At 44.5% G+C, this 23,102-nt stretch overlaps 3 protein-coding genes across 7 annotated transcripts in view; 2 read left to right on the forward strand and 1 right to left on the reverse strand.

Moving 5' to 3' along the window:
* The window catches only part of mast2 (microtubule associated serine/threonine kinase 2), a 137,769-nt gene extending 134,738 nt beyond the window's left edge, over positions 1–3,031 (reverse strand). For 3 of the 5 annotated variants that reach the window (XM_035412411.1, XM_035412410.1, XM_035412407.1), the window contains exon 1: positions 1,545–3,030. In XM_035412411.1, coding sequence (XP_035268302.1) covers positions 1,545–1,625 — 81 coding nt within the window. In that variant the 5' untranslated portion in view covers positions 1,626–3,030. Of the gene's footprint in view, positions 1–1,544 lie in introns of all 5 variants that reach the window. The other 2 variants (XM_035412412.1, XM_035412408.1) reach the window with 1 other exon arrangement.
* Positions 3,032–3,888: 857 nt separating this feature from the next.
* LOC118224746 (riboflavin-binding protein-like) lies at positions 3,889–7,335 on the forward strand. Its single transcript, XM_035412419.1, has 6 exons — positions 3,889–3,975; positions 4,544–4,719; positions 5,297–5,393; positions 5,794–5,922; positions 6,348–6,456; positions 6,705–7,335. The coding sequence occupies exons 2-6, from the start codon at positions 4,575–4,577 to the stop codon at positions 7,011–7,013; spliced, it is 789 nt and encodes a 262-aa protein (XP_035268310.1). The 5' UTR covers positions 3,889–3,975; positions 4,544–4,574; the 3' UTR covers positions 7,014–7,335.
* Positions 7,336–10,097: 2,762 nt separating this feature from the next.
* On the forward strand, positions 10,098–22,785 carry gpbp1l1 (GC-rich promoter binding protein 1-like 1). Its single transcript, XM_035414715.1, is given in 13 exon segments — positions 10,098–10,196; positions 13,331–14,576; positions 15,007–15,121; positions 16,730–16,859; positions 17,292–17,437; positions 17,439–17,645; positions 18,038–18,113; positions 18,229–18,425; positions 18,741–18,881; positions 19,245–19,400; positions 19,865–19,989; positions 20,306–20,408; positions 20,662–22,785. Coding segments are annotated over 11 exon segments (1,503 nt in total). The 5' UTR covers positions 10,098–10,196; positions 13,331–14,576; positions 15,007–15,061; the 3' UTR covers positions 20,824–22,785.
* Positions 22,786–23,102: the final 317 nt, after the last annotated feature.

Genomic DNA, 23,102 nt, shown 5'->3' on the forward strand with positions numbered 1-23,102 from the left:
ACAGTCGCGTTTGTAGGGCTGGCCCCGCTGTTGCGGTCCAGCCAAAAATACAGATGGGTTTTAAAGGACGCCTCTGCTTCTTTGCTTGTTTATTAATGTGCTGCGAGAGCAGAACAGTTGAGTGTGTAAAGTTGAGTGCAGCAAAAACAGTGGCTCTCTTTGATCAACTGCTGCAATTTCAGTGCCTCTCACGGGCACTTTCTCATTCACGGATTAACGGTCATCAGACATTATGTTACACGGAAAGCATGACTCGCCTGAGGGGAGAGGGAGATGAGGTCATGCAGCACAAGTTATGTCCGACGACACACTTTAAGTACGATTCATTGAGGGAAGAATTTTCATCTGCATGACTTCTGATTCTAACACTAGGTCTGATCCAAACTGTTCATACACACACCACACCTCTCATTTCAAGACATCACACCACCAGCATTAACTGCCTACTGACCACAACTGAGCAAAGCCCTTACTTCACCGCCTTGTTCCATTGCCATGTCATTTTATGCAAACATAGGGCGGCACAGGCCTCTTCCTCACAACGTAAACGTCACTTACTCAGTCAATGACATTTTGATATTTCTGAAGAAGACTCGTTGCACAAGAGATGACATCACGCATGACTGCAAGTATAACATTGAGGAACACATTCTCAAAAGCTTAAAAACATGCGTTTGTCGCATCAGTTCGCAATTAGGAATCAGAAATTACTGACACGACCCTCTTATAACTATTCTACGGTTTACACGCATCAGTGTTCAAGAGCACTGCTGACTACCGTCGTGCCATAAGGATCTGAAGAAATTCTAAATGAAAACGTATTGTCTTCCCGGACAACACTGCTAGCCTCCCCATGTGCCCTTCAAAAGATTCAGAGATAAAATGAAACTTTCACATAGCCTCCTACTGGCAGTAACATAACAATCGGATGTCATATGATTCAGTTTTATTTCGTGGCTCGACCGCGTGCAGTACTCATTTTAAAGCATACAAGGGTAAAAAAACAAAATCCAAAACAGCCAGGGGTGCGATAATGTTACAATCTAAAGCACGGAAAAACATTTTAAACCAATGACACATGAATCTTTTCCACATATTAGCCAACTACTATTTCAAAAACAAATGGAAAAAATCGTTAGTCTTCAGTAATTGTCGTATGAGTGTAGATTGTAATAAAATAGCAAGTAAAATGACATTAAGGACACGTTAGCCGCCTAAACTGCATGTTGGATAGCAATCTCGGTTTAAATACTGCTTAGCAGGTAGCACAAATATTCACAAGAGGAACAGCTCTGTTATAGATATGATATAGTATAACGCTAGCTAACTTAGCAAATGTTAGATAATAATGACACAACCCGCTTTGCGTTTTCTACAAATTGCGTAAAAACTAAAAGTAAAACAGCATCCCACATCGATACTACTTCAAACATAAATAAACAGAAATGCAATTAATTATATTAAAGTTAATATCAAACCAGAGGCGGGATAAATTCGACCTAAAATTAGCGAGCAAGCTAAACATAACGTGGTGGTGAACTCACCGCTTCTTTTTCTTCGGTCCCGCTTCCCTGCTGATCCGAATTGCAGAATTTTCGTTTGATTTTATTTTCGGTCCTCTTCATGTTTCCAATTTGTGGTTTAAACTAACGTCTAACAGATCTAATGTTACTGAAGTTTTGTTGAAGAAAGCGGTTCGTCTAGGCTATTCTGTCTGCCAACGCTAGAAAGCTAGCGAGCTAGCTAACTAGCGAATAAACTAAAGTTAAATTGCATTGTTAATAGCAACAGCTAACGCTGGATATCTTTATCAGAATGCTTTAGCTTAGTCTAGACAAACGTAATCATAAACTGTTAGCAGGCTATTCGAACTAACCAGCCTGCAACATCAAGCAAGAATTGGAAAAACGAACCAACAACATTTTAAGATGTTCCTCAATGAGGACCGACGCCAGTCAAGCAAGGCAAGATATGATAGATTTTGCTTGCATTCTCAACAGAATATTCTTGCCAGTAGCGAGCGTAAGAAGGTAACATAATCAATTCTAGAGTTTCTTGGCTATTGCTCCGATTAGCTGACTTCTGAGATCAAAGTTACAGACCATTTAAAATGCTTTAACGTTTGCGAACTTCACAACTTAGCTTGCGCAAACTACGGCTTTTTAAGATAGCTTGCTCTACTGCTGAAAGATGAACGTCAATTTGACTACACGTTAGCTAGCCACGAAGTTCGTTACTAGCTAGCCATCGTTTCTGGTCTAAGATCAGCTAGCTAATACAGCTAGCTCCTGCACGATTAGTCCGTTGTGTATTTCTTTCGATTAGCTATGACATTTTCAGACTGCCTTTTCTCCCAGCTGTAATCGATATGGATCGAACAAAAAGCGTCACGGGAAGCAAAGGACGAATTTCCTGCAGAAAATGTTGCACTTCTCAATGCAAAAAGACACGATTCACCTATTCTGGCATCCCGCAAGTGTGCCTTCGGTCTAGCCGCCAAAACAAACGTTAGCTAATGCTAGATTTGATTGCACGCGGCTAAGTAACTCTCACGAGCCGCTGTCATTGTCACATCATGTCATTACTCTTGGCAGGTGTCCTCCCCGAAATGTGCGAAACTGGCATCGTAACTAACGTCTGCGAAGCACAGCACTGAATTCTGTATTGCAGATAATCTATTCGTCACGTCCATGTACTACGTCTAGCTCTCACTTGTTTAGACTTCCGAGCTGGAAATTAAAGCAGCAGTTGATACTTTCCGACTGTAGATTCATTTGCTTCTCCAAGGGAAAACTGACTAACTTCCCGGATCTCTGAATTTATTATTAAGGCGGGCAGCCATATTGTACGATAGCGGCGCGCCGCGATAGGGTAATTTCAGAAAATTAACATCAGATCTGGGGTCACTTTATTTAAGTGGAAATTAATTCAGACGGGTTTAGCCACATTCATCATTAAGAGTGTCCCTTAATTGCGTTGTACTCTCGATCGTGACAGGCGGGCATTGTCCAACGTCTTGCTGTATGTCGCCATAGCGTAGCAAATGACTTGCCAAATGAAAATATAACGCATCCTCTGTCTCTCTACTGCCATCCCGTGGTTACCCATTTGGAGGAAAAGACCGCATAGGAAAATTTTCCTGCTGCATAAATTAGGTGAACATTTGTGCTCGAGCACATTTTATTTAAGAATCTTAGGTGCCGAACGTGTACACGGGATTAGGATGAAGCTGGAATTCCATGTCGGCTAGGACTGCTCTCTATCTTTGAATTGTAAATTAATATACGATGTTTCGGCCTGCTTCAGTTGAATAATTTCTCGGACATGGCCGGCAACAATGTAACAGTCTCTCTCAAGTACAAGCTGTACAATACTTCTTTAGTCAAAGTCGTACACAAAATATCCTGCTTTTCAACATTTTGTTTCTGGTGTGGTTTATTTGTGAAGCAATTGTCCTTGCACTAAGGCAACAGGTTATGTGTTTCAGGTCTTTTGTCTGTCCTGCAGTTAAATTTAATTTTATTCTGTAAAAATGTCTTTATTTTATGAATTCCAATGTTTCTTTTTCCTTTGGAAACAAGCAATTTGACTATGTTTCATGCCTTAGTAAATAACTTCTAAGACCAGGGAACATAGCTCAGAATAAAGAATAATGCCAAAAATCTGGCAAGAGCTCCTGCAGGCCTTGTCACATAGTATAACATATAACCTCCACAGTCATTGCAAAAATCCAGTACTGTGAGGTAGCTCTCTCTCTCTCTCTCTCTCTCAGTGGTGTAAATATTCTTTTAATGTATAACTGGGAAGGGTCACTGATGGCAAATTCACTTGAATTTGCCATCACATCTACTGCAGTAAGAGGACAAAGTCTGTATTCTTATTGATTTTTGTCAGAATATAAGGGGCCATTCCTCGAGGACCGTTTCAGAACCAAGGGCAACAACGGATTTTCATCCTCAAATCCAATCTGTCCAGGTGAGTTACAATTTCTGAATGTCGTTTATGAGCAAATAAAATCGAGTTGTTTAATTAATGTGCATGCGTTTGTAAGATGTGAATACAGTTTTTTTTTAATCAAAGGAAGTGTATTCAGAAACTATGAATACAATCTGGGGCAAAGGTTACTCCTTTACAATTATCATACATACAGTGCCTGTAATTGACTGGTCTTCTATTAAATAAAAACCAAGTTCCTTGTTGATGCCCACTTATTTTTGCTACAGAATTATAAAATCCAAAATACGCGTTTGAAGCCCTTCAGGTCATTGTAGGATGCAATTTCTACGCTTTCTGTTTAACACAAACACTGACGGCAGAGACTGCTGTCTGGAGGTGGGAAGACTAATGCATAACTAGAAATATATACGTACAAAAGCATAAGTAAAACATGTAAGGTGAGATCATAATTAAGAGTTCAGTCCCTTGACGTTTCTTTGTCTTCCTTTCGGTGGTAGAAATGTGTTCATGTGATTCAAACCGCACATGGAGTCCGTCCCTCGCTGACCAGATTCTTTTCTTCCTGTTTGTTCGTCTGTCTTTGCAGTTCTGCATTTTGCGTCTCAGCAGTGAAGCACATGGACGTTTACGTGGTGTTGTTGGGGGCAGTGCTCCTGCCCGACTTGGCATTAAGCTTTAAGGGTGGCTGTCTGACTGGGAGGGGCCAAAAAAGTTTCCCTAGTCAAGAGACAGCAATGAAAGAATGTCATTTGTACTCTGATGGTGAGTGCACTTTGAGTGCATTGCTCTAAATCCAACAAAAGATAAATGTGAAACATTGATGCAAATTTTATTTATTGGGTGAAAGCAACAAGTGCTTTCCATACATATGCCTTAATTTTTTTGTATGCAACCTAAGAAGGATACTGAAGAAGGATACTAAAGAAGGATATGTAGAGCACCAAAAGAGCATATCACTCTATCTCTATTATATAACTTTTGAAAAATAAATAATTCTGATTTTGGATACCGCCAATATGTTTTGAGAATAAGTTGGAATGACTGATTTTTCATTGTTGACGTTGACACAGTCTGGTGATTTACCAGGAGGTTTGACTGGGCAAACGAACCAATATACCTGTTATTTTGGAAACTTTTGATGCTCACTATATGGTTTTCTCTCTTACTAACTGTCATCAAGTATAACACATTTTTGTATAATGAGTTAAATGTTTAAATTTTAAATAATGATTATTTAGTTGGCATAATACATTATGATGGCTCTAACTTTAAAAAGGTAGAAATACCACAATGATTGTGGTTAAAATTGTAAAATGTAAATCTACTGTATCTCTCAAAGCATCCTGCTGCTTTGCTAACTTCACTGAAGAGCTTGTCTCCCCTGTGACAAAAGTGGAAAACACCAAATGGGATGTCTGTCAGCAGCTTAGTGACAGGTAAGCATCAAAACCATTCGGCAGTTCCACTGCATTCCAGCTTTAAGCCAGCGCTCATAAATACTACTGTAGCCTTTATTAATCAATACATTTTTGTGTGCTATTCAATGCAAACAGTTCAGAAGGTAATGGCAACAAAATGTTTGAGTGCCAATCAATATGTTACGCAAGTGTGTGTTTGGGGACTAACAAGTAGACCTCAAGCACATGGCTATTAGCATTATAAATTAATGCTAATGTGCACCCAGCAAAAGATTGTTTCACAGAATGAACACAACTGCCTCCTTTTCTGTGGATTAACCAACCTTGTCTTAAAACTTGCCTTCAAAGATGCTTTAGTCCACAGTGCTCTTCTTGGTAAGGGACCCTGAGCCTAATATTTCTGGGTCTTGTGTTTCAGGTGTGAGACATACATGAAACGAGTTGAGTGCTTCTACCAGTGCTCTCCACAGGCAGCTCACTGGATGAACCCCAGCTACACTGCTGGCTTCTTGAATGTCCCAATCTGTGTCAACTTCTGTGACAGTTGGTAAACATGCTCTTATTCTCCACTGGCATGAATATTGCTGACCAACAGAGTACTCTATTCCAAAAGTGCACTTTTAAAATCAATGGTCTAAAGTTAATGAATCACTGCTAGTAGCGCTGTCCCAGGGGCATATCCATATAAAGCGCAATATTTTGTGTCATGCTGCACCTGACTGTCAGGATGATTTCCCATGGGATATTCTGACATATCGGTGGACCACAGACTTGCCAGTGTGCACCCACCAAAATCTGCAAAAGACGTTGTAGGGATGGAATTGCTTAAACAATCGCAATTGGGAATTACAACTTGGTCAATGAAGAACAAATGGAGAAAAAACTATTTTAAAATGAAATCACATGAAAAAAAGGAAACAAGCAAAACCTCTCATTTCCGCGCTGTCTTTCTGTTTTCCCTTGTCCCATTAGGTACGATGCATGTAAAGATGACCTAACCTGTGCTAAAAACTGGCTCACTGACTTCAAATGGGACAATGACGGCAACCACTGTCAACACGATTGTGTCCCATATAGCAAAGTAAGTGATTATGTTCTTGATATGAAGCATATATCAGAAACCACAATCGATCTGATTTGCAGGAAGCAATATAACCACAGTAATCGCATTGCTACGATTTTCAAACTAAGTGGAGCAAATGATCAAATGAGCTATAGAATGGTGAAAGGCTTCGTGCAAAAATATCCTTTAAAGGAGCAGAATTTATGTCAACATTGTGCTTTGGGGATCCTGCTTATTTTTTTATTTTGTTTATCTCATGGATCTAGATGTACACCGATGGGACAGACATGTGCCAGTCCATGTGGGGTCCTTCCTTTTCGCCAAGCTCCTCAGAGGGCCGCTGTTTGCGGATGGATGACCAAGACGACACGGTCCTGTCCCACATCCTGTGCCCGAGTTCCAGTTCCAAGAGCGCTGCATCCGTCCAGGAGGAGCCCTGCCATCAGTCATCGCTGATTTTGGATGAGATTTCCCCTGATCAGGAGATCTGGGATAGCCTGCTTGTCTCTAGCCTCTTTGCTATTGTTAGCAAGCTAGCTAAATGGACTGAGTATGTAGCGTACTTGGCTGGCTAGCTGTGTACCACATGGTCTAGCACATCAAGCTACCTCAGACACAAACAAACAACCACACTGAAAAACACTACGTGATTTCCATAGCTGCCATTACAGCCCTGGTGATTTCCCCTTCACACATCCCCACTGGTGCTATCTTCAGCTCACACATGGCAAGGTACATGTAAGACTTTATAAAGATTTACAGAATAGGATCTCATCATTATTCTCATCATCTTCATTGTCAACTTTTCCTTCTCTGCCTATTCGTCATATTTATTTGGCTATACTATCAGAGAATGTGTCATATGTAAAATAAAATGATTTTGTCTTTGATCATTTACATACCTGGAACTAATTCTTCAGAAATATTGCTTTTATATGTGGAAAGCCTACATGAAAAATGTTGCATTACATTTAACCATTCCGTGAAATAACTGTATGTCTGACCATCTAACCCCTTGCCTTCCCACCAAACTTTGATTCTATAGGTTGTGAAATAAGAACTGAACTCTCAGTGAATTCTTAGTTGGGCTGCCTGGTTAAATGAATGTTGGTAAATAAATTAGGAATCAAGTTAAATATATAAAGACTCTGTTTATTGTCCTGACAGCATGACGATTAGTTTGCAGAAATCAAATGTGAATAAACTAATAATAATAATAATAATAATAATAATAATATGCAGTGGGTAGCACTGTCGCCTCACAGCAAGAAGGGCCTGGGTTCGAATCCCTACCTAGTGGAACCCGATGCATAGGTTTCCTCCCACAGTCCAAAGATGTAAAATGGTAAATGGACTGCATTTATATAGCGCTTTTATCCAAAGCGCTTTACAATTGATGCCTCTCATTCGCCAGAGCAGTTAGGGGTTAGGGGTTAGGTGTCTTGCTCAAGGACACTTCGACACGCCCAGGGTGGGGTTTGAACCGGCAACCCTCAGACTGCCAGACAATTGGTCTTACCTCCTTACCTCCTTACCTTACCTCCTGAGCTATGTCGCCCCCAAAGACATGCAGGTAGGCTAATTGGGCACTCTAAATTGCCCATAGGTATGAGTGTGTGTGCCCTTCGATAGATTGGTGACATGTCCAGGATGTATTCCTGCCTTTCACCCAATGCACGCTGGGATAGGCTCCAGCAGCCCCCACGACCGAAACCAGAAATAAGCAGGTATAGATAATGGCTGGATAATAATAAAAAGCACATCATATTTTGTTCATTCATATCAGCCACTTGGCCAATAGATGGCACTGTAGACCATGTTGGGAGCCATGCACCAAGGCGGATACCTGGTCTCTCAGAAATAAACATATCCAACCTGCTGCAACACAACCATATACAACCTAGAGCAGGGGTGGCCAACTCCGGTCCTGGGGAGCCGCAGTGTCTGCGGGTTTTTGTTTTGACCTTAAATACAACAACCACTTACACAAAATAAACCAGGTGAGATGAGTTAACTATGTAATCAACTGCTTTAATTGATCAATTAAGTGCCGAGTAAAAACAAAAGCCAGCAGACCCTGCGGCTCTCCAGGACCTGGGTTGGCCACCCCTGACCTAGAGGAACCATTGAAATATGTTCTTATTTTATAGATGTCTGGGAGTTTGGGTTTTTGAATATGAGTCCTTAGCACTGTGATTTTTATTATTGTGATTATAATTATCTAATAAAAATTAATGTTGTTGTTGTTAATAATAATAATAATAATAATAATAATAATAATAATAATAATATCAGAGGTAAAATTGATATTAGGCGCTGATCTGCCGTGCTGATCTGACGTATGTAAGTATGCATAAATGTACAACATGAATCATTTTGCCATGTATGATGAAGCCTGAGGTATTTAACCACTTCTGGGTGGACAATGAAGTCATAATCCATGCTATTCTATGGCTAAAAGACAGCATGAAGCTATATGTACCTTTTTCAACCAACTGGTGTGGCAGTGTTATCTAATCTAATGGCAAGCCCGACATTGTTAAATCTGAAAGTCAAACTGTATGTCCAACCACTCAATTACTCAGAGACATTTTTCATTGTAACTTCAGACCATCAGATAACTTTGTTATGAGTCAACATGAGCAAATTATCAATATTAGCACTACTACTGACCTTGTTGATTAATGTGTGAATGAATGACAATAGCAACTACAGCATTAAAATAAAAAATGGCACTGGAGCAATCCCCTTGTCCCTAGATCAGCAAGTATGCTGATATATAATATATATATATAATAAATAATAAATAAATAAATAACATATACATTTTCACTTCAAAGTGCTCATGCTTATTTCATTTCAAAATTATGCCATTGCTATTGTGTTTTGGTTCTGAGACACAAAACAATACTGTGAAAGTGATCCTGGAGTGTCAATTCTGGTTGGAACAAACAGAACAAAAGAGAGGCTCAAGACTTAGTTTTGGAAACCCTGATCAAAAGTATATTCACAATTTAAAGACAGAATTGGAAGTTCCGTATCAGATTACAGTCATACACTGTATAAAAATAGATTACAACAAATTTGGCAAAGGACACAATAAGGAACATATCTGTCTTTTGTCATTACAACCAGTTGTGCAATTAAAGTATTGTATTGTGTGACAGTTCATTAAAGTAGCCCTACGTAATTATATACTTTCTATGATAAACCATTACTCGGGCAGAGTTTTATATAATATTTTATAAAAATTACTATGTGTTATAGAAAAAAAACAGCGGTTGATGTATTAGCGATATCAATGCGGGTAAATTACAACACGTGACACTTGCGGGGTTGTTGTGACGCCTCAATCTTGCTCTGCGATCGATTAGCGCGTCTGGAAACAGTAGTCAGGAACAAGGCAGATTGACTGGAGAGTCGCAGCGAACGCGGTCTCAAAACCCAAACAAATAATATTTTCATGCCAAGCTCAACAATCGAGGGACTTTTGACACTATTAGAAGAGAAACTTTTGCTGTGTGCATTCGAATATCGGATTGTATTTAAATGAATTAATATAGTCTTCGCTCAGCCGATCACAGAGGTATGTGGGCATCGAGATACTTCGCTAGCTAGCTCTAGCTATCGAAGTACAGGCAGTAGGGTTGGTAGCCATTTTGGAACTGTAGAGCTAGCTAGGTGGCTAGTAATATATGTTACTCAACTGTATTGATAGCAAGCTAACAATGCTGTTACGGTCTGTTTCCTTCGACATGGTATTTTCTTCGAGATTTCCTTTCACACCTACAATTAAAGATAGTTATAATACTGAATAGGAATTTTGAGAAATTTCATTGCTCCGAGAACAGTGTTAGACTATTTATATTCCGTGGGGCGGCTAGCTAGCTACCTGGTGTTTATATTTTGTGCCACAAACATTGAATGGCCTATGTAGACCTGTCGTTTATATTGGTAATATCAGTTGTTAACTTTTATTTTACTGATTATTCGTTTGCATTTGGAGAAACTAATGACTACTCCATTTTAACGTTTGCTTACTATTTGTCTAAGGTTAGCTTGTTAGCTAATTAGCCAGCTGGCGAGCTTTCGTAATTTATCGACTGTAGCTATCTTAACATTAGATAACGTTTTAACGTTTGCTAGTTAGCGCTTTCGTTTTACATCTTGTTGATTTCCTAACGTTAGTTAAATTAGCTAATAACTACCACAACGTGTGATGTGCACCGTCTTACTAATAGCAATAAGATAATTCGCTTGCTATTCTAGGTAGTAATGTTACTGTGCTTGCATGGGAAGTCTAAAGCGACAGTCTACCTAGGAACAATTGTCAATACTGTAGCTAAAGCTGTAGTTTCATTGATTGCCCAGTTCTTTTCGAACAAAGCCAGATAACCGACAGTTAATGCTAGCATAACTGTTAACAGCTTACCATGGTTGGTTTAATCCGTGACCCTGTGGTATTTCTAGTAACTAGGCCCACTGTAAAGAAAAAAATAAAAACATTCTTTGCGGCGCCTTTACTGTGCCTCGCGACATTAAATAGCAAACTAGCCAGCTAACATTAATGGGATTAAAGCTAGTTGTGATGATGTTGGTTGCAGGATGGCTTCCAGCGATATGTTTGTGACCTATTCAACGTGTGGGTAATTAGTAAGAAATTTGTGTTGCTAATGAAACGTGAGCGCCACATGTACAACCGTAACTGGCACATTAAGCACCTAGTGAACTAATGTAGACTCTTAACACCGCCTGTAGTATCTAATAAGCTAAATTGTTGGTAACCCTTATCGCACGTGCAGCAACTTGGCGAAAGTTAAGGCATAGATCAAACTAGACATTCCTCGAGATTTTAACGGAGCACTGTAGATGGATGTCTTGCTCCCAGACTATTGGACCGCTGGATAGATCCATGCACCACCACCACATGCTTCGTGGAGGAAGGTTAACGTAATACTAAAATGGTGCATCATAGACGCAAACAACTGGCTTTATTGACATGACAGTTTGACGTATCAGTTCTGGAACAAAGATTCCAATAATGGTATCAGCTATTCTGAAAGACAGTTACAATAGCATGTGATTAGTTGAACTGAATTTCACTATTTGACTTTATTTGCAGGGGCACCTGTACCTTTTGTGTAAAGCTGTGCACATGTTCCAAAGTATTTTATAAAACATAATTACTGCAGCATAGATGAACTTCTCATAGAGTTGGAGTTAATCAGTTTGCTGCTAGTTTCATCCCGTGACCCAAAATCATAAAGTTTTACTCTTTTGCTTCTACTATGGCCAAACTGCTTCATTGTATTTTGAATTTGCTATATCGTTTTTAATCTCAGAGGTCCGTGTTACTTTACTGAAGTAGTGGTCTTAGTTTAAGTATCATACTTCCTCTTCTCTTTTTGAAAGAGTACACAGTGGGGATTTTTGGCAGAAACTTAAGCAGTAAAATATAGTTAATAGTTTTTTTTAACAAGTGAAAGCATTGTTTGTGTACCAGAATACTCAGCTGAAGTGTTAAATGACCTCAGCAGGTAATGTGATGAATGGGCAGGTCTGTAAATGTCAAAATACTGAACTTGTATGTTGTTCCAATGAGTGCAAGTTAACATATTGAATTTCTCGTGTTACCTGACAAAATAATGGCTTTTGAGCGGTGGAATGGCACATTTGCTGAAGAGAATCGAATGTAAAGGTGACATGATACAGAAACGTAATGTCAGGAAGACATGATGCAAAGATATATTGGTTTCAGTATGAATTATGCTAAAATTAACAGGCGTCTTTTGCTTTCAATGTTGTGGTTTTAGCTAATGAACAGTAGGTCTTAGAAAGGAGCAGTTATGTATGGGTGATTGAGTGACATTTGTTGAAGACGAATAACAGCTGTTGTATGTAGCACTTGTTAAGGTTGGATAGAAATCCCATTGTGCGTTTTTTTTTTTTTTTTGTGATAAGAACATTCAATATAGTTAATCATTGGTATTTCACACTCATATAGAAGACCATTTAGGGATTTGAGACATGCAAATCTTCCTACATGGGGCCACTGACCTTTTGATGCATGTACAGCATTTCTGAATCCTGGTGTTTTTTGTTTTTTTGGGGGGAGTTTCCTCGCCATTTTGAGAATTTACGGTTCTTTCCTTTAGTTTACAAGCTTGGAAACTTAGATCAGGCTATATGTCTTCTTGATTTACCTGCTAAAAAGTGTATTTGCACAAAGAACAACACAATTGTTTCTGCAAATTTTAAAATACAATGGTGCAGTCTGCAACGAGGGCTTTTATTGTGCTCTAAATGTGATTGTGGATGCATGATATTGAAAATCTGGGTCAACATCAATAACAAATGTTTGTCTGGCCATGTTAGCCAATGTCTTCCTGTGACCATGTTTTCATAATCATTAGTAGATGAGCACAGCTGGTAACTCATGAAGGAAAAATGTAATGTATTTTGCAAAACAATATCTCGGCTTGCTTACTCTATTATTAAGCAGAGTTTCTGTATTGCTTTGCTTTTGAGCTTGGCTGGTAAAAATGAACTAAAATAAATGATGGATGACAGCAGTTCAGATGACTATGAGTGGCTACTTTTTGAGCCAATCATGCATTGCCTCTGGCGCCTGTCTGTTGCTTTTTATTGGTCACAATCTTTGCATGTGATCAATACAAATAAGTTAATTTCAAGATATTATTGCTCTATGCCAACATGGCCCTGATATTACTGTGTGTCCTTAAACATAATATTTGCAGGATTTGAGCAACAGAAAAAGCTGAAGCCTATACATTTCAACATGGCTGTTCTGGTTTAAATCCTTGGATGCTTTGTTAAATTGCTCATTGAGGGGTGTTAATTTTTATGTCCTTTTTTCCCCCTCTGGTTTTAGAGAACGAATTGGTGGAAGCAAGCTTGAAGACGAACTCTGGAGAGAACACCACCAGAAGAGAAGAGATATAGTTTTATCTGTGTTCCGTGTAACGTGAAGTGTTTCGTAGATCTAGCACTGAACACAGGACGCGTCTGCCACATGCATCTAAACCAGGGCTTTGACTAACAAGTATTTATGTGTTTTGTAGCACGTTATGCATTTCTTGATTTCTTTGCTTAACAAAGGAGTAGCATGTGTGTTGTAACGTGCTGGGCATCCTGCATGTAGTCTCTCTCTTTCAAGTTTGGAACTGCCTGAATAAGACCAACTGTGCAACAGAGGACACTGAAGTGCTGCACTGGTGTTTCAGCTAGCTTTGGGGTGTGAATGGGATGTAGTGCCGATGCTTTGAAAAACAGAATTGCTTTGCGCTTAACATGTGCTGATTTGGGAGTCAGACCTCTGCAGACACGCACTATGTTTTAAAATACCAGATTTCGGTGGCTGCCAGACAGACAACAACATGCTAAGTTTATAACAATAAGTACCTATCAGGTTTTTGTGATGTGACTAGTTCCCCCATTTTCACCCAGCTGTAGCTCCTCCACTGTTTTAATGAGGTGAACGCCAGCTTTCGCCCGTTTCCGAACAGCGGCCTTGTGATTACTTTCCCGTTTTTTTGTGTGCATGCGCGGGCAGGTACTAAAATGAGCTGGTAGGGGCGGATTTGGAGTGTCAGAGCTGGCACCTCGTGCTGCTTACAGAGTTCTGGGAGAAGAGCGAGGCGACTCTTCCACAGCGCGGTGGACACTGTCTGACGGAAACGCCCTGTTGCCCCCGGGGCCTTTCGGACCACTGTATTGGAGGCTTACGCCAGGCCCCCTTAGTGAGAGGAGAGCTGGTACGGAGCAGCTCCCCCCGCTTCACATGCAGAAGTACACGTTTTGACTCACTCTGAATCCCTGCTGGGACATCATTGGAGCAGTTCCCATTCACCGTGCAACCAGGATCCCCCCCGCCCCACCCCCGGCAGAAGGTCCTCCACATGTGAGAAGAGGCTCCTGGCCCAAGTGCAGAGCTCCTCCGCCGCCCCGCCATCATCCTGGAACACTTGAACCGGCCTCTGGCAGGGGGCTGTTGTCCTGGGGCCTGGGCGCGTTCCTGTTGCAGACCCTAGCCTAGGATAGCTTCAGATAAGAGACAGAGCATTCGGGCCCTGGTACTGGGAGAGGGAGCCACTGGACTTCAGAGCTCACAACTCTGGGTAAGGATGCGCCTCCTCGTGCCCGTTGCAACAAACTGTCATGGGAACCTCCTGCCTTACCTTCTTTTTTGGTGGGAGCAATGATGTTTCATTCCAGTGTGCTGTAGTAGCGTCTACTTCTGCCAGTTATTCCGCTCCCCTCCCAACAAACAGCTGTCGACTATCAACCCTTCAAAGAGCCTTCCCCTGTGGACATGGCTGCAAAATACCCAGCTATGTGTCCAACAGGTTCACCACCACAGCTACTGCAGAACTGCAGTATTTATTTTGTCCCTTTCGAAACCTGCCCTTTTGCTGTTGTAGCGTCCCGCAGCCTGCATCTGAAAGCAGTTATTAAGTTCCTTGCATGGTTCAAAGTATATATGTAGTTGGCGGTGCTGCTCTGAATTTCTCTTAAGTATAGTGTCATCTTCCTTCTGTGCGCCGTCAGATCCTGGCCATGAGGTTTGATGCCTCAATCCACTGACTGGAGACACTGGACCTAAATGGCGCAGCATGACTTTGTTCCTGCCTGGCTTAACTTCTCAACGCCTCAACCTGCCAAGGTAAGGCCCTGAACGGCCTCTCTCCTGGAACCCAGCACAGCGTCTGCTTGTGACTTCCTTATTGCACCTAACCGGGAGATGTTAAGAATGCACAGCGTTCAGATGGATTCATTTATTTTACCACTCCCATATTTTTTCTTTACTCCTAATTTGGAAAGGCTAATCATTGTAGGCTCATTCCATCACAACCCTGTCCTCTCCAGAGCTGGCCGTGCGTCCTTTCGTGAAATGTATGCTGCTGGCCATCAACAGCCAGCTTAGCCTGCTAGCCGCTCTGTGGTTCGCCCAGATTAGCTGCCCAGTCATTGTGCTGGTGGCACAGGCTGGTTGCAGGTTCTTTTCCAGCCAGAGGAGTTGCTCTGTCATGATGAAGTCGGGGGGGCTGCTGTTGTTTCCCGGCATGTTAAATGCAAATACTTCTAAACATATGCCAGCACTGTTACTGTATCTTGCGCTTAAAGTAGAAATCACGGAATGGCAGTGATGAGTATGAGATGTCAGTTCGGCTCCCAAGTAGCCAATCACCATGAGGCACTTGCTCTTAGTATAGTGCTGTGCCGTGAGTCAGACTGTGGCGGGGAGCCCTGTACTTGACTGCAGGCGATCTGTAATTGGCCATGATGTCACAGGGGCGGGAGGTTTCAGTGACTGGGTACACTGGCCCAACATTCAGTGCGTGCTCCTCCTGTCGGTTAGGCCTCTGCAGTCTGCCTCTGGTTCAGTGACCGCATCGGCTCGGCTGGAGGGACTCCTGTTGGGATGCAGGGGAACTGACCTCTCAGTGAGGTCCAGTGGCTCTGCGAGGAGATGTTCCTACATCTGGAGCAGCTCAAATATAACCATCTACCATACAGTGAACTCCCTGCTCTTTAAAACTGAAAGAAACCAAAGGGTTTGTGAATGTGTAAAACCATTTCATGGTAATGACAAAAAAATTCCAAAATAGCTTCTTTAAACATTAAGGGAAAACCAAAAAAATACGTTTTAGAAATTTAGTTTAGTTTAACTTACATGTTATGTACAGTAAACAACCTTGCCCTAATCGGGAATCCCTGTTTTAATCTCAGCCCCTTAATCTGGCTTTAGAGGTGGACACTCACACCCATGACGTGAGGGAGTTTAGAGTGGGGGCTGACTCTGAGTGAATCTATATACATGTATCTTTATACGTGTGCTGCACTCCGCTTTAAAACAGCCACAAATAGCCCCTGTACAGACAGTTCTCATTTATCACACATCAGGACTGTGAAAGACCGTAACATGGTCTGACAGTCGAGGCAGTTCTGCATTTTCAAAGACTTATCAGAGGAAATGTGTTTTTTTTTTTTCTTTCTGCCACCTAGCTCTGAAATCTTTTGACCGGACGTGTACAATTTTAATTGCAGCCACAAGTTTACGTTTTTTTTAATCGCATGGCCAGTAGAGATTCAGGGCTTGTCCTCAGGTTTCCGGTGCATTGATTGACAGTCCGAGCGTGGGAGTAATTCCGTTCTGACAGCGAATCGGACGCCCCGGTTTTGTCCGGAGGTGTGAAAATGCAGTCTGGCAGGCCCGTCCTGTGCCAGTGAAGCATGCTGTGACCGAAACCCCCCCCCCCCCCTTCCTCAGTCCCCTGCAGCGAGCTTCGACAGACATGGAGAGCACTTACCCCGCGGAGACGGCAAGCCAAGCGTGAGCCGCCGACGTCACAACTCCTCCGATGGCTTCTTCAACAACGACCCGCTCCGGGCCCCGGCAGGTAAGGGCCCCAGGCTCCTCCCTTCGGGACCGAGTGACAGCCAGACACAGGCCCCGCCTCCTGAGCTCTGCTCCTCCTCTCAGCGCCCGGGAGGCGTGGCCTGTGGAAACATGCTGCATGTGGGATGTCCTCTATGGGAGCTTTATGGTCTGAACTTCTATGCCTCTACACAGGTTTACCCACTGAATTGAACGAGAATGAAATTCTGTCATCAGTCTGTTTGTCTTCAAATGAGCTGCAGTCAGTTCTTGTAGACGTAAGAGCTTCTGTCAAACAGATTTATGCTGCTTGTTAGTATGCTAGTGTGTGAAAGTGGTTTTCCGTCGTTCGCGGCTCGGAGTGTTTGATCTAAGGGAGGTGGGTGTCGGGGCGTTTGCTGGGATGTTGGGGGGGGGGTCAGAACGTCGTGCTGATTTTTCCGCCGTCTCCCAGGCGACGGGTGGGCGCAGCCGCTGCTCCTGCGGCACGACTCAGTGGACTCGGGCGTGGCGAAGGGCGGGCACGGCGGCCTGGTCGGCGGCCCGGGCTGGAAGGAGGCGCCCGCCTGGCACGGAGCGCCCTGGGGGCAGGAGGGGGGGGGCCGGGTCCCACCACCACCACCACCACCACGGGCGGCACCCGAAACGCGGGGGCGGGGACAGGGACAGGGACCGGGACCGGGACCGGCAGGGGGGGCACCGGCAGCGCAACGGAAACTTTCACCCTCGCAAGGGCGCCCCCTTCCAGGACAAGTTCTCCGACGAGGAACGCAAGGAGGACAAGCTGAAGTTCGTGGAAGAGGACTTTGTGAGTAACCTCCTTCCATCGACCCTGCTGTGGAACGAAACTACAACGAGAACACATTCGTACTGTGTAGTAGAAGTTTCCTACACCAAAAACCCTATTCCAACTCTCCTCCGTAACTGGTTGTACATAATTACAGTCTGTGGCCATGCGTCTTACTCATTGGATGAGATATTGGAATTACTGCTTTTACACGATGTGCCATGAAAAAGTGCTTTTTGTTTTGAATTTACAACCCAGTGAGGATCAGTACTCATTAAATTGCAGTTTGTGTTGCAGGAAATAACTGAAAACTTTTGAGTGAACTCTTGCTGATGATTTTATGGTCGCTGATGTCTTTAATTGTATTTTCGGTCATTGGTTAAATTGATTTTTTTGGTTCTTTTTTTGGGCAGCCCTCCCTCAACCCGGAAGCGAACGGGAAGCCGGCGAGCCAGGCGCGCGCTGTGGGGGCCCCCGTGGGAGTTTGGGGTGAGCCGCTCTCCTCCCCGCCCCCTCGCCGCTATCCGTTTGGACGCCGCCGCGCGTTTCTCGTCTCATCTCCGCGCCGCGGGCGTGACGCGAGTGACCCTGCCTCTCTCCGCAGAGAACCCCCCCAGCGCCAAGCAGGCGGTGTCCAAGATGCTGGTCATTAAGAAGGTTTCCAGAGAGGACCCCGGCGCCGCCTTCTCTGCTGGGTTCGCCAGCACGGGCCCCCTGCCCACCAACGGCACCAAAGTCCCCATCACCGGACCCAGCGTTTACAAAAATCTGGTGCCCAAGCCAGCCGCGGCCCCCACCAAGGTAGGAGTCCGGGTTCCGACCACGCCTCCAGCAGTGCCCCCCCCCCCCCCCCTTCTCGCCCAATCAGAGATCAGCTGCGATGAGAGCCATAGGTCTTTCATAGGTCCCTATTATGCTAGTCGTTCGTCACAATAGTGTGATTTTGACATGTTTAGAAACTGTTCTGCTCTTGTTCTCTTTTTTTGAACGGTCAGTTAAAGTCCAGTCATTTTCGTGGGTCCGGTTTTTGCGGCCGGCTGACAGAATTGTGCAGGCTGCGTGCTTTCCTGCGGGACGTCCCGGGTGTTTTTAACGAGCGTGTGCTGTTCCCCGCAGTCCGGTCCGTGGAAGCCCAGCGGAAGGGAGACGAAGTCGGGTTTCCATTTCTCGGGCCGGGACTCGGCCTTCACCAGCCCCGCCTCTGCGACCAAACCTTTGACCCCAGTCAGCGTCGCGCCCCACGCGCCCCCCAAGGAGGTGAGCCCGCTGCTCCAGAGCTGTGGCCCCGGGTCCTCCTCTGCTCCTGCTGCTCCCGCTGCTCATCCTGCTGCTGCTACTGTCCTGCACTCAGGGAAGTGGGAGCAGTGAGAGCAGTGCTAGGCCGGTCTTCTCCTTCACAGAGAGAGAGAGCAGCGGGCAGTTTCCTTTACAGGCTGTGCGAAATGTTCGGGTGGACGGGTTTGATTATTGAAATAAGCTCCTCTAGTTGTAATGTACAGATGGTGTAGAGCCTGTGAAAATGACTTCTTTGAAAGAAACGGTGTCTCTTATTTGCTGCGCTGTAACTGTCGTAACCGTCGCAACGCGTCGTAACCGACGGGGTTTCGTGTCCCTCCTCAGCCCCCCTCCAGCACCACCCCGCCCATTGACGTCACGCCCCCGCGCCTCAAACTGATGCGCCGCGGCACCGACCGCAAGAGCGAGTTCCTGCGGGCGCTGAAGGACGAGCGCAACGGCGAGGAGGCGTCCTGCCACAGCCCCGGCACCCCTGGAGAGGTGAGGGGTGCCCCCGTGAGCCGGGGCTGCTGGGGCCTGGGGGGGGGCCTGGGGAGCGCTGGGGCCTGGGGGGGCACTGGGGCCTGGGGGGGGGGCGCTGGGGCCTGGGGGGGCACTGGGGCCTGGGGGGGGAGGGGGCCTGGGGGGGCACTGGGGCCTGGGGGGGAGGGGGGGTCGCTGGGGCCTGGGGAGCGCTGGGGCCTGGGGGAGCGCTGGGGCCTGGGGGGGGAGGGGGGGTCGCTGGGGCCTGGGGGGGGAGGGGGGGTCGCTGGGGCCTGGGGAGCGCTGGGGCCTGGGGGAGCGCTGGGGCCTGGGGGGGGAGGGGGGGTCGCTGGGGCCTGGGGGGGGAGGGGGGGTCGCTGGGGCCTGGGGGGGCGCTGGGGCCTGCGGGGGGGCACTGGGGCCTGGGGGGGGGCGCCGTGTGTTTTAGACTGACGTTTGATCACCCCCGCCTCCCGTTTCAGGGTGACGGGAGCACCCCGGAGCCGAAGGAGTACAGCGAGGGCCTGTGCCACGAGAACGGCGTCTCCCACGCCCTCAGCGACTCAGACACCGAACATCTGTCCAGCTCTCTGGAGGCCGAACACCGGTGAGCGATCACACTACACGCACACGCACACACACACACACACACACACAGACACACACACACACACACACACACACACACACACACACACACACACACACACACACTACACGCACACACACACACACACACACACACACACACACACACACACACACACGGCTAAAGCGCATGAATCACTGAGGATGAACCTTCATTTTACAGCACGCTTCCGTTCAGAATAAGACTCCGGCCACTTCCAGGCACAGTACCACCACAGACATGAGAGAGAGAGAACCCTGCAAAATGCTCACTTTGTGACATCTGTCCTTGGCAGGTTACTGAAGGCCATGGGCTGGCAGGAATATCCGGAGAACGATGACAACTTCCTGCCCCTGACGGAGGACGAGCTGAAAGAATTTCAAGCGAAAACTGAGCAGGTAGAGGCGATGTTGTTTTAGGCTTTCTGCTACAAGAAGGGCTGAAGAAATGTGAGTGAATATCGAAATTCCACTACCTGTAGTATTTTCTAGTCTTGTGTACAGAAAGCACCGTGTAATCCGTAGTCTCTCCTAATGGGAGGGCTGGAGCGCTTCTTCCAGTGGAAACCTGTGTGTGTGTCGGTGTGTGTGAAGGGATGGAGCAGCGCTGTTTTGACGGTACCCCGTCGGTGTGTGTGTGTGTGTGTCCCAGCTGAAGAAGAACGGATTCGGGAGGAACGGGGTGCTCCCGAAGCCCCGGGCCGTGGCTCTGCAGTTCACCCGCTGGAGGAGCGGCGTGGAGGCGGGCCTGGAGGAGGCCTCCGAATCGGAGACCAGCAGCAGCAGCCAGACCTCCGACGACGAAGACACCTGACGCGGCGTTCGCAGACCCTCTCCTCTCCTCTCCTCTCCCCCCGCCGGCGCTTTTCTCGAGCGCTCGTCTGTTCCCGTGCACAAGGGGGAAGAGGTCACATCCCCGAGAGAGTTCGTTCTGGCTTGTGTACCGTTTCTTTTTCTTTCCTTCTGTTTTTTTGCTCCCCCTTTTTCCTTTCGATCCTTTCGTTTAGTGGTCCCTGCTTTACCCATTTCCCGGAACAAAGTATTCATCGAAGATCAATGCGCATTCAGTTAAACTGAAGAAACTGACTAACCCTTAACAGTAATAATGACATTAATTTAAAGTGAATTTCACTTCAGCTCCTTACAGACTAAAGCGTTTTCTTTTTTTAAAGATGGCTTTGAATTTCTTTTTTTTTGAGAAATGATTTCTTAGCAGTAGTGCAGAGATTAAATACTCGTTATGAGTAATTGACATTAATGTTGCTCAAAGCCCCTGATGGTTTTAGCTTGTCTCTGTTTCGGGGGTGCTTGTCTGTGTGTACACACCAGGAGAGTGCGCCCCCTGTGGGTGGAGTGCAGTATAGCACGGCAGCTACCGAATGAAACAATCACTGTGTTGTGAGGCTCAAACAGAAGGGGTGAATGTTTGAATTTGAATACATCGTTCTCACTGTTAGGCAATCGTCAGTGTGTCCCCCCCACCCCCACCCCCACGACACTACTTCTCAGGAGTGTGTTCTGTTTTAGTTCGGGTTGTGTTATCGCCCATTGAACGTAAGCATATAGTTTGCCCCACGCCCTTTAGTCTATCATTGTTTCGATAGTTGTGGTTTTCATTACATTTTGTTGATTTCACTAGTCGCCTTTGTTATGGCATACATCACAATTATAGAAACAGGGTACAGATTTTTATTTTCTTGTACTCTTGAAGGTATGATGGAGACGAGTGATATACAAACAGACTTGGTGGACACCTTGCTGCCAGCACTGCTTTGGCTTGAGCGCTTAAAATCACAGGAGAAGCAGCGACACGAACGTGCTGTTCAATTATTTCCCTTAAAATAAAAAAGAGCTTTACTTTTAATGAATGTAGCCAAGAAGGGCTGACAAAAAATAATAGAAAAAGCTGTCATGCTGCAGCAATTCAGTCTTAAAAATTCTGGTTTATCTTTTAAACGATGTATTCAGGTAATAAATGAATAATAAATTTAAAAAATCAGTTTCAACTTCCAATACCAAAGAAAGGGGCAAAATTGTTATATGGTTGCCTACGTTGTGTTGGTGACGGAGTTGGGTTTGATTCGCAGGTGAGCCAACCTTCCGAAGACTGGACGCGAGGGCGGGTCTTTATTCTCAGCCAATCAGGGATGTGTAATCGGGGCGATTGCAGGGAGAGAGGGCCAATCGTTGGGGCCTCCTGAAACTCACACGTGATCCTCCGCAAATGTTAACTTAATCTGTTCTGCGATTTTTCAATCAAAACGTTCTGAGTTCTGAAGTTTAAAGAATGGCTTGAGCAATCTTGATGCTCAAAATGATTCCTGCAGCTGAAATTAAGGTGCAGCTCCATCCTAATCTTCTTTTTTTTTTTTTTGCTTTTTTTTCCCAGAAGGGACTGCCGTTTTAAATTATGCTTACAGCCACACGTTTTTGTACTTTCCTCTGTTTGCTGAAAGGGTATAAACGGCTTTATCACACATCTGTTCATTTTATTTTATTTTGGTACAGCTGTAAAAAAAGAAAAAAATTCCACTTCAGTAGGCTTTTTGTTTTCTTTTGCATTTTGTTCCTGTGACCTTGATATTCAGGGTGGATTGTAAAATAAAAATGAAAAATTGTGAGTTTTCAAAAAAATTATTTTGATAACATTATTTACAGATTTGAAAGATAAAAGGGTCTCATGTATGGAGTTATCTGTATGAGGTAGAAAAAAGAACTACTGCATCTAAAAAAAAATGAAAAAATTGTAATAAATATTTTGCATCAGTTTGCCAAAGAAGTCTCCTTGTGGCTGTTTTCTGCTCTCCTCTAGAGGTTGGTTCCTAGAGGCCTATTTGTGGATAACAGAACCCTGCCTGTAAGGGAAAATAAAGGATGTCAATGGATCAACAGGATGTTCAGTGCCCTCCAAAATATGGTGATGGTAGAGAGAAATTAGTTATTTTTTGCTTTATACTTACTGCAATTTAGATCAAAAGATGAATATGAAACCGATGTACAGCTTTTATTTCATCAGAATTGATCAGAAATTGATCTATCATTTTTCTACATTGTTATGCACTTAGCATGACTAACAGTATTTGATTGTTGGTT

This window comes from Anguilla anguilla, chromosome 4 (assembly GCF_013347855.1).
Source record: "Anguilla anguilla isolate fAngAng1 chromosome 4, fAngAng1.pri, whole genome shotgun sequence".
NCBI classification, from domain to species: Eukaryota; Metazoa; Chordata; class Actinopteri; order Anguilliformes; family Anguillidae; genus Anguilla; species Anguilla anguilla.

Bases quoted from the DNA above. Each gene is read 5' to 3' on its own strand.
- LOC118224746 (XM_035412419.1), top strand. From the start codon at position 4,575: ATGGACGTTTACGTGGTGTTGTTGGGGGCAGTGCTCCTGCCCGACTTG. The intron at 5,394-5,793 runs GTAAGCATCAAA...CTTGTGTTTCAG, and splicing joins TGTCAGCAGCTTAGTGACAG to GTGTGAGACATACATGAAAC. The intron at 5,923-6,347 runs GTAAACATGCTC...TTGTCCCATTAG, and splicing joins GTCAACTTCTGTGACAGTTG to GTACGATGCATGTAAAGATG.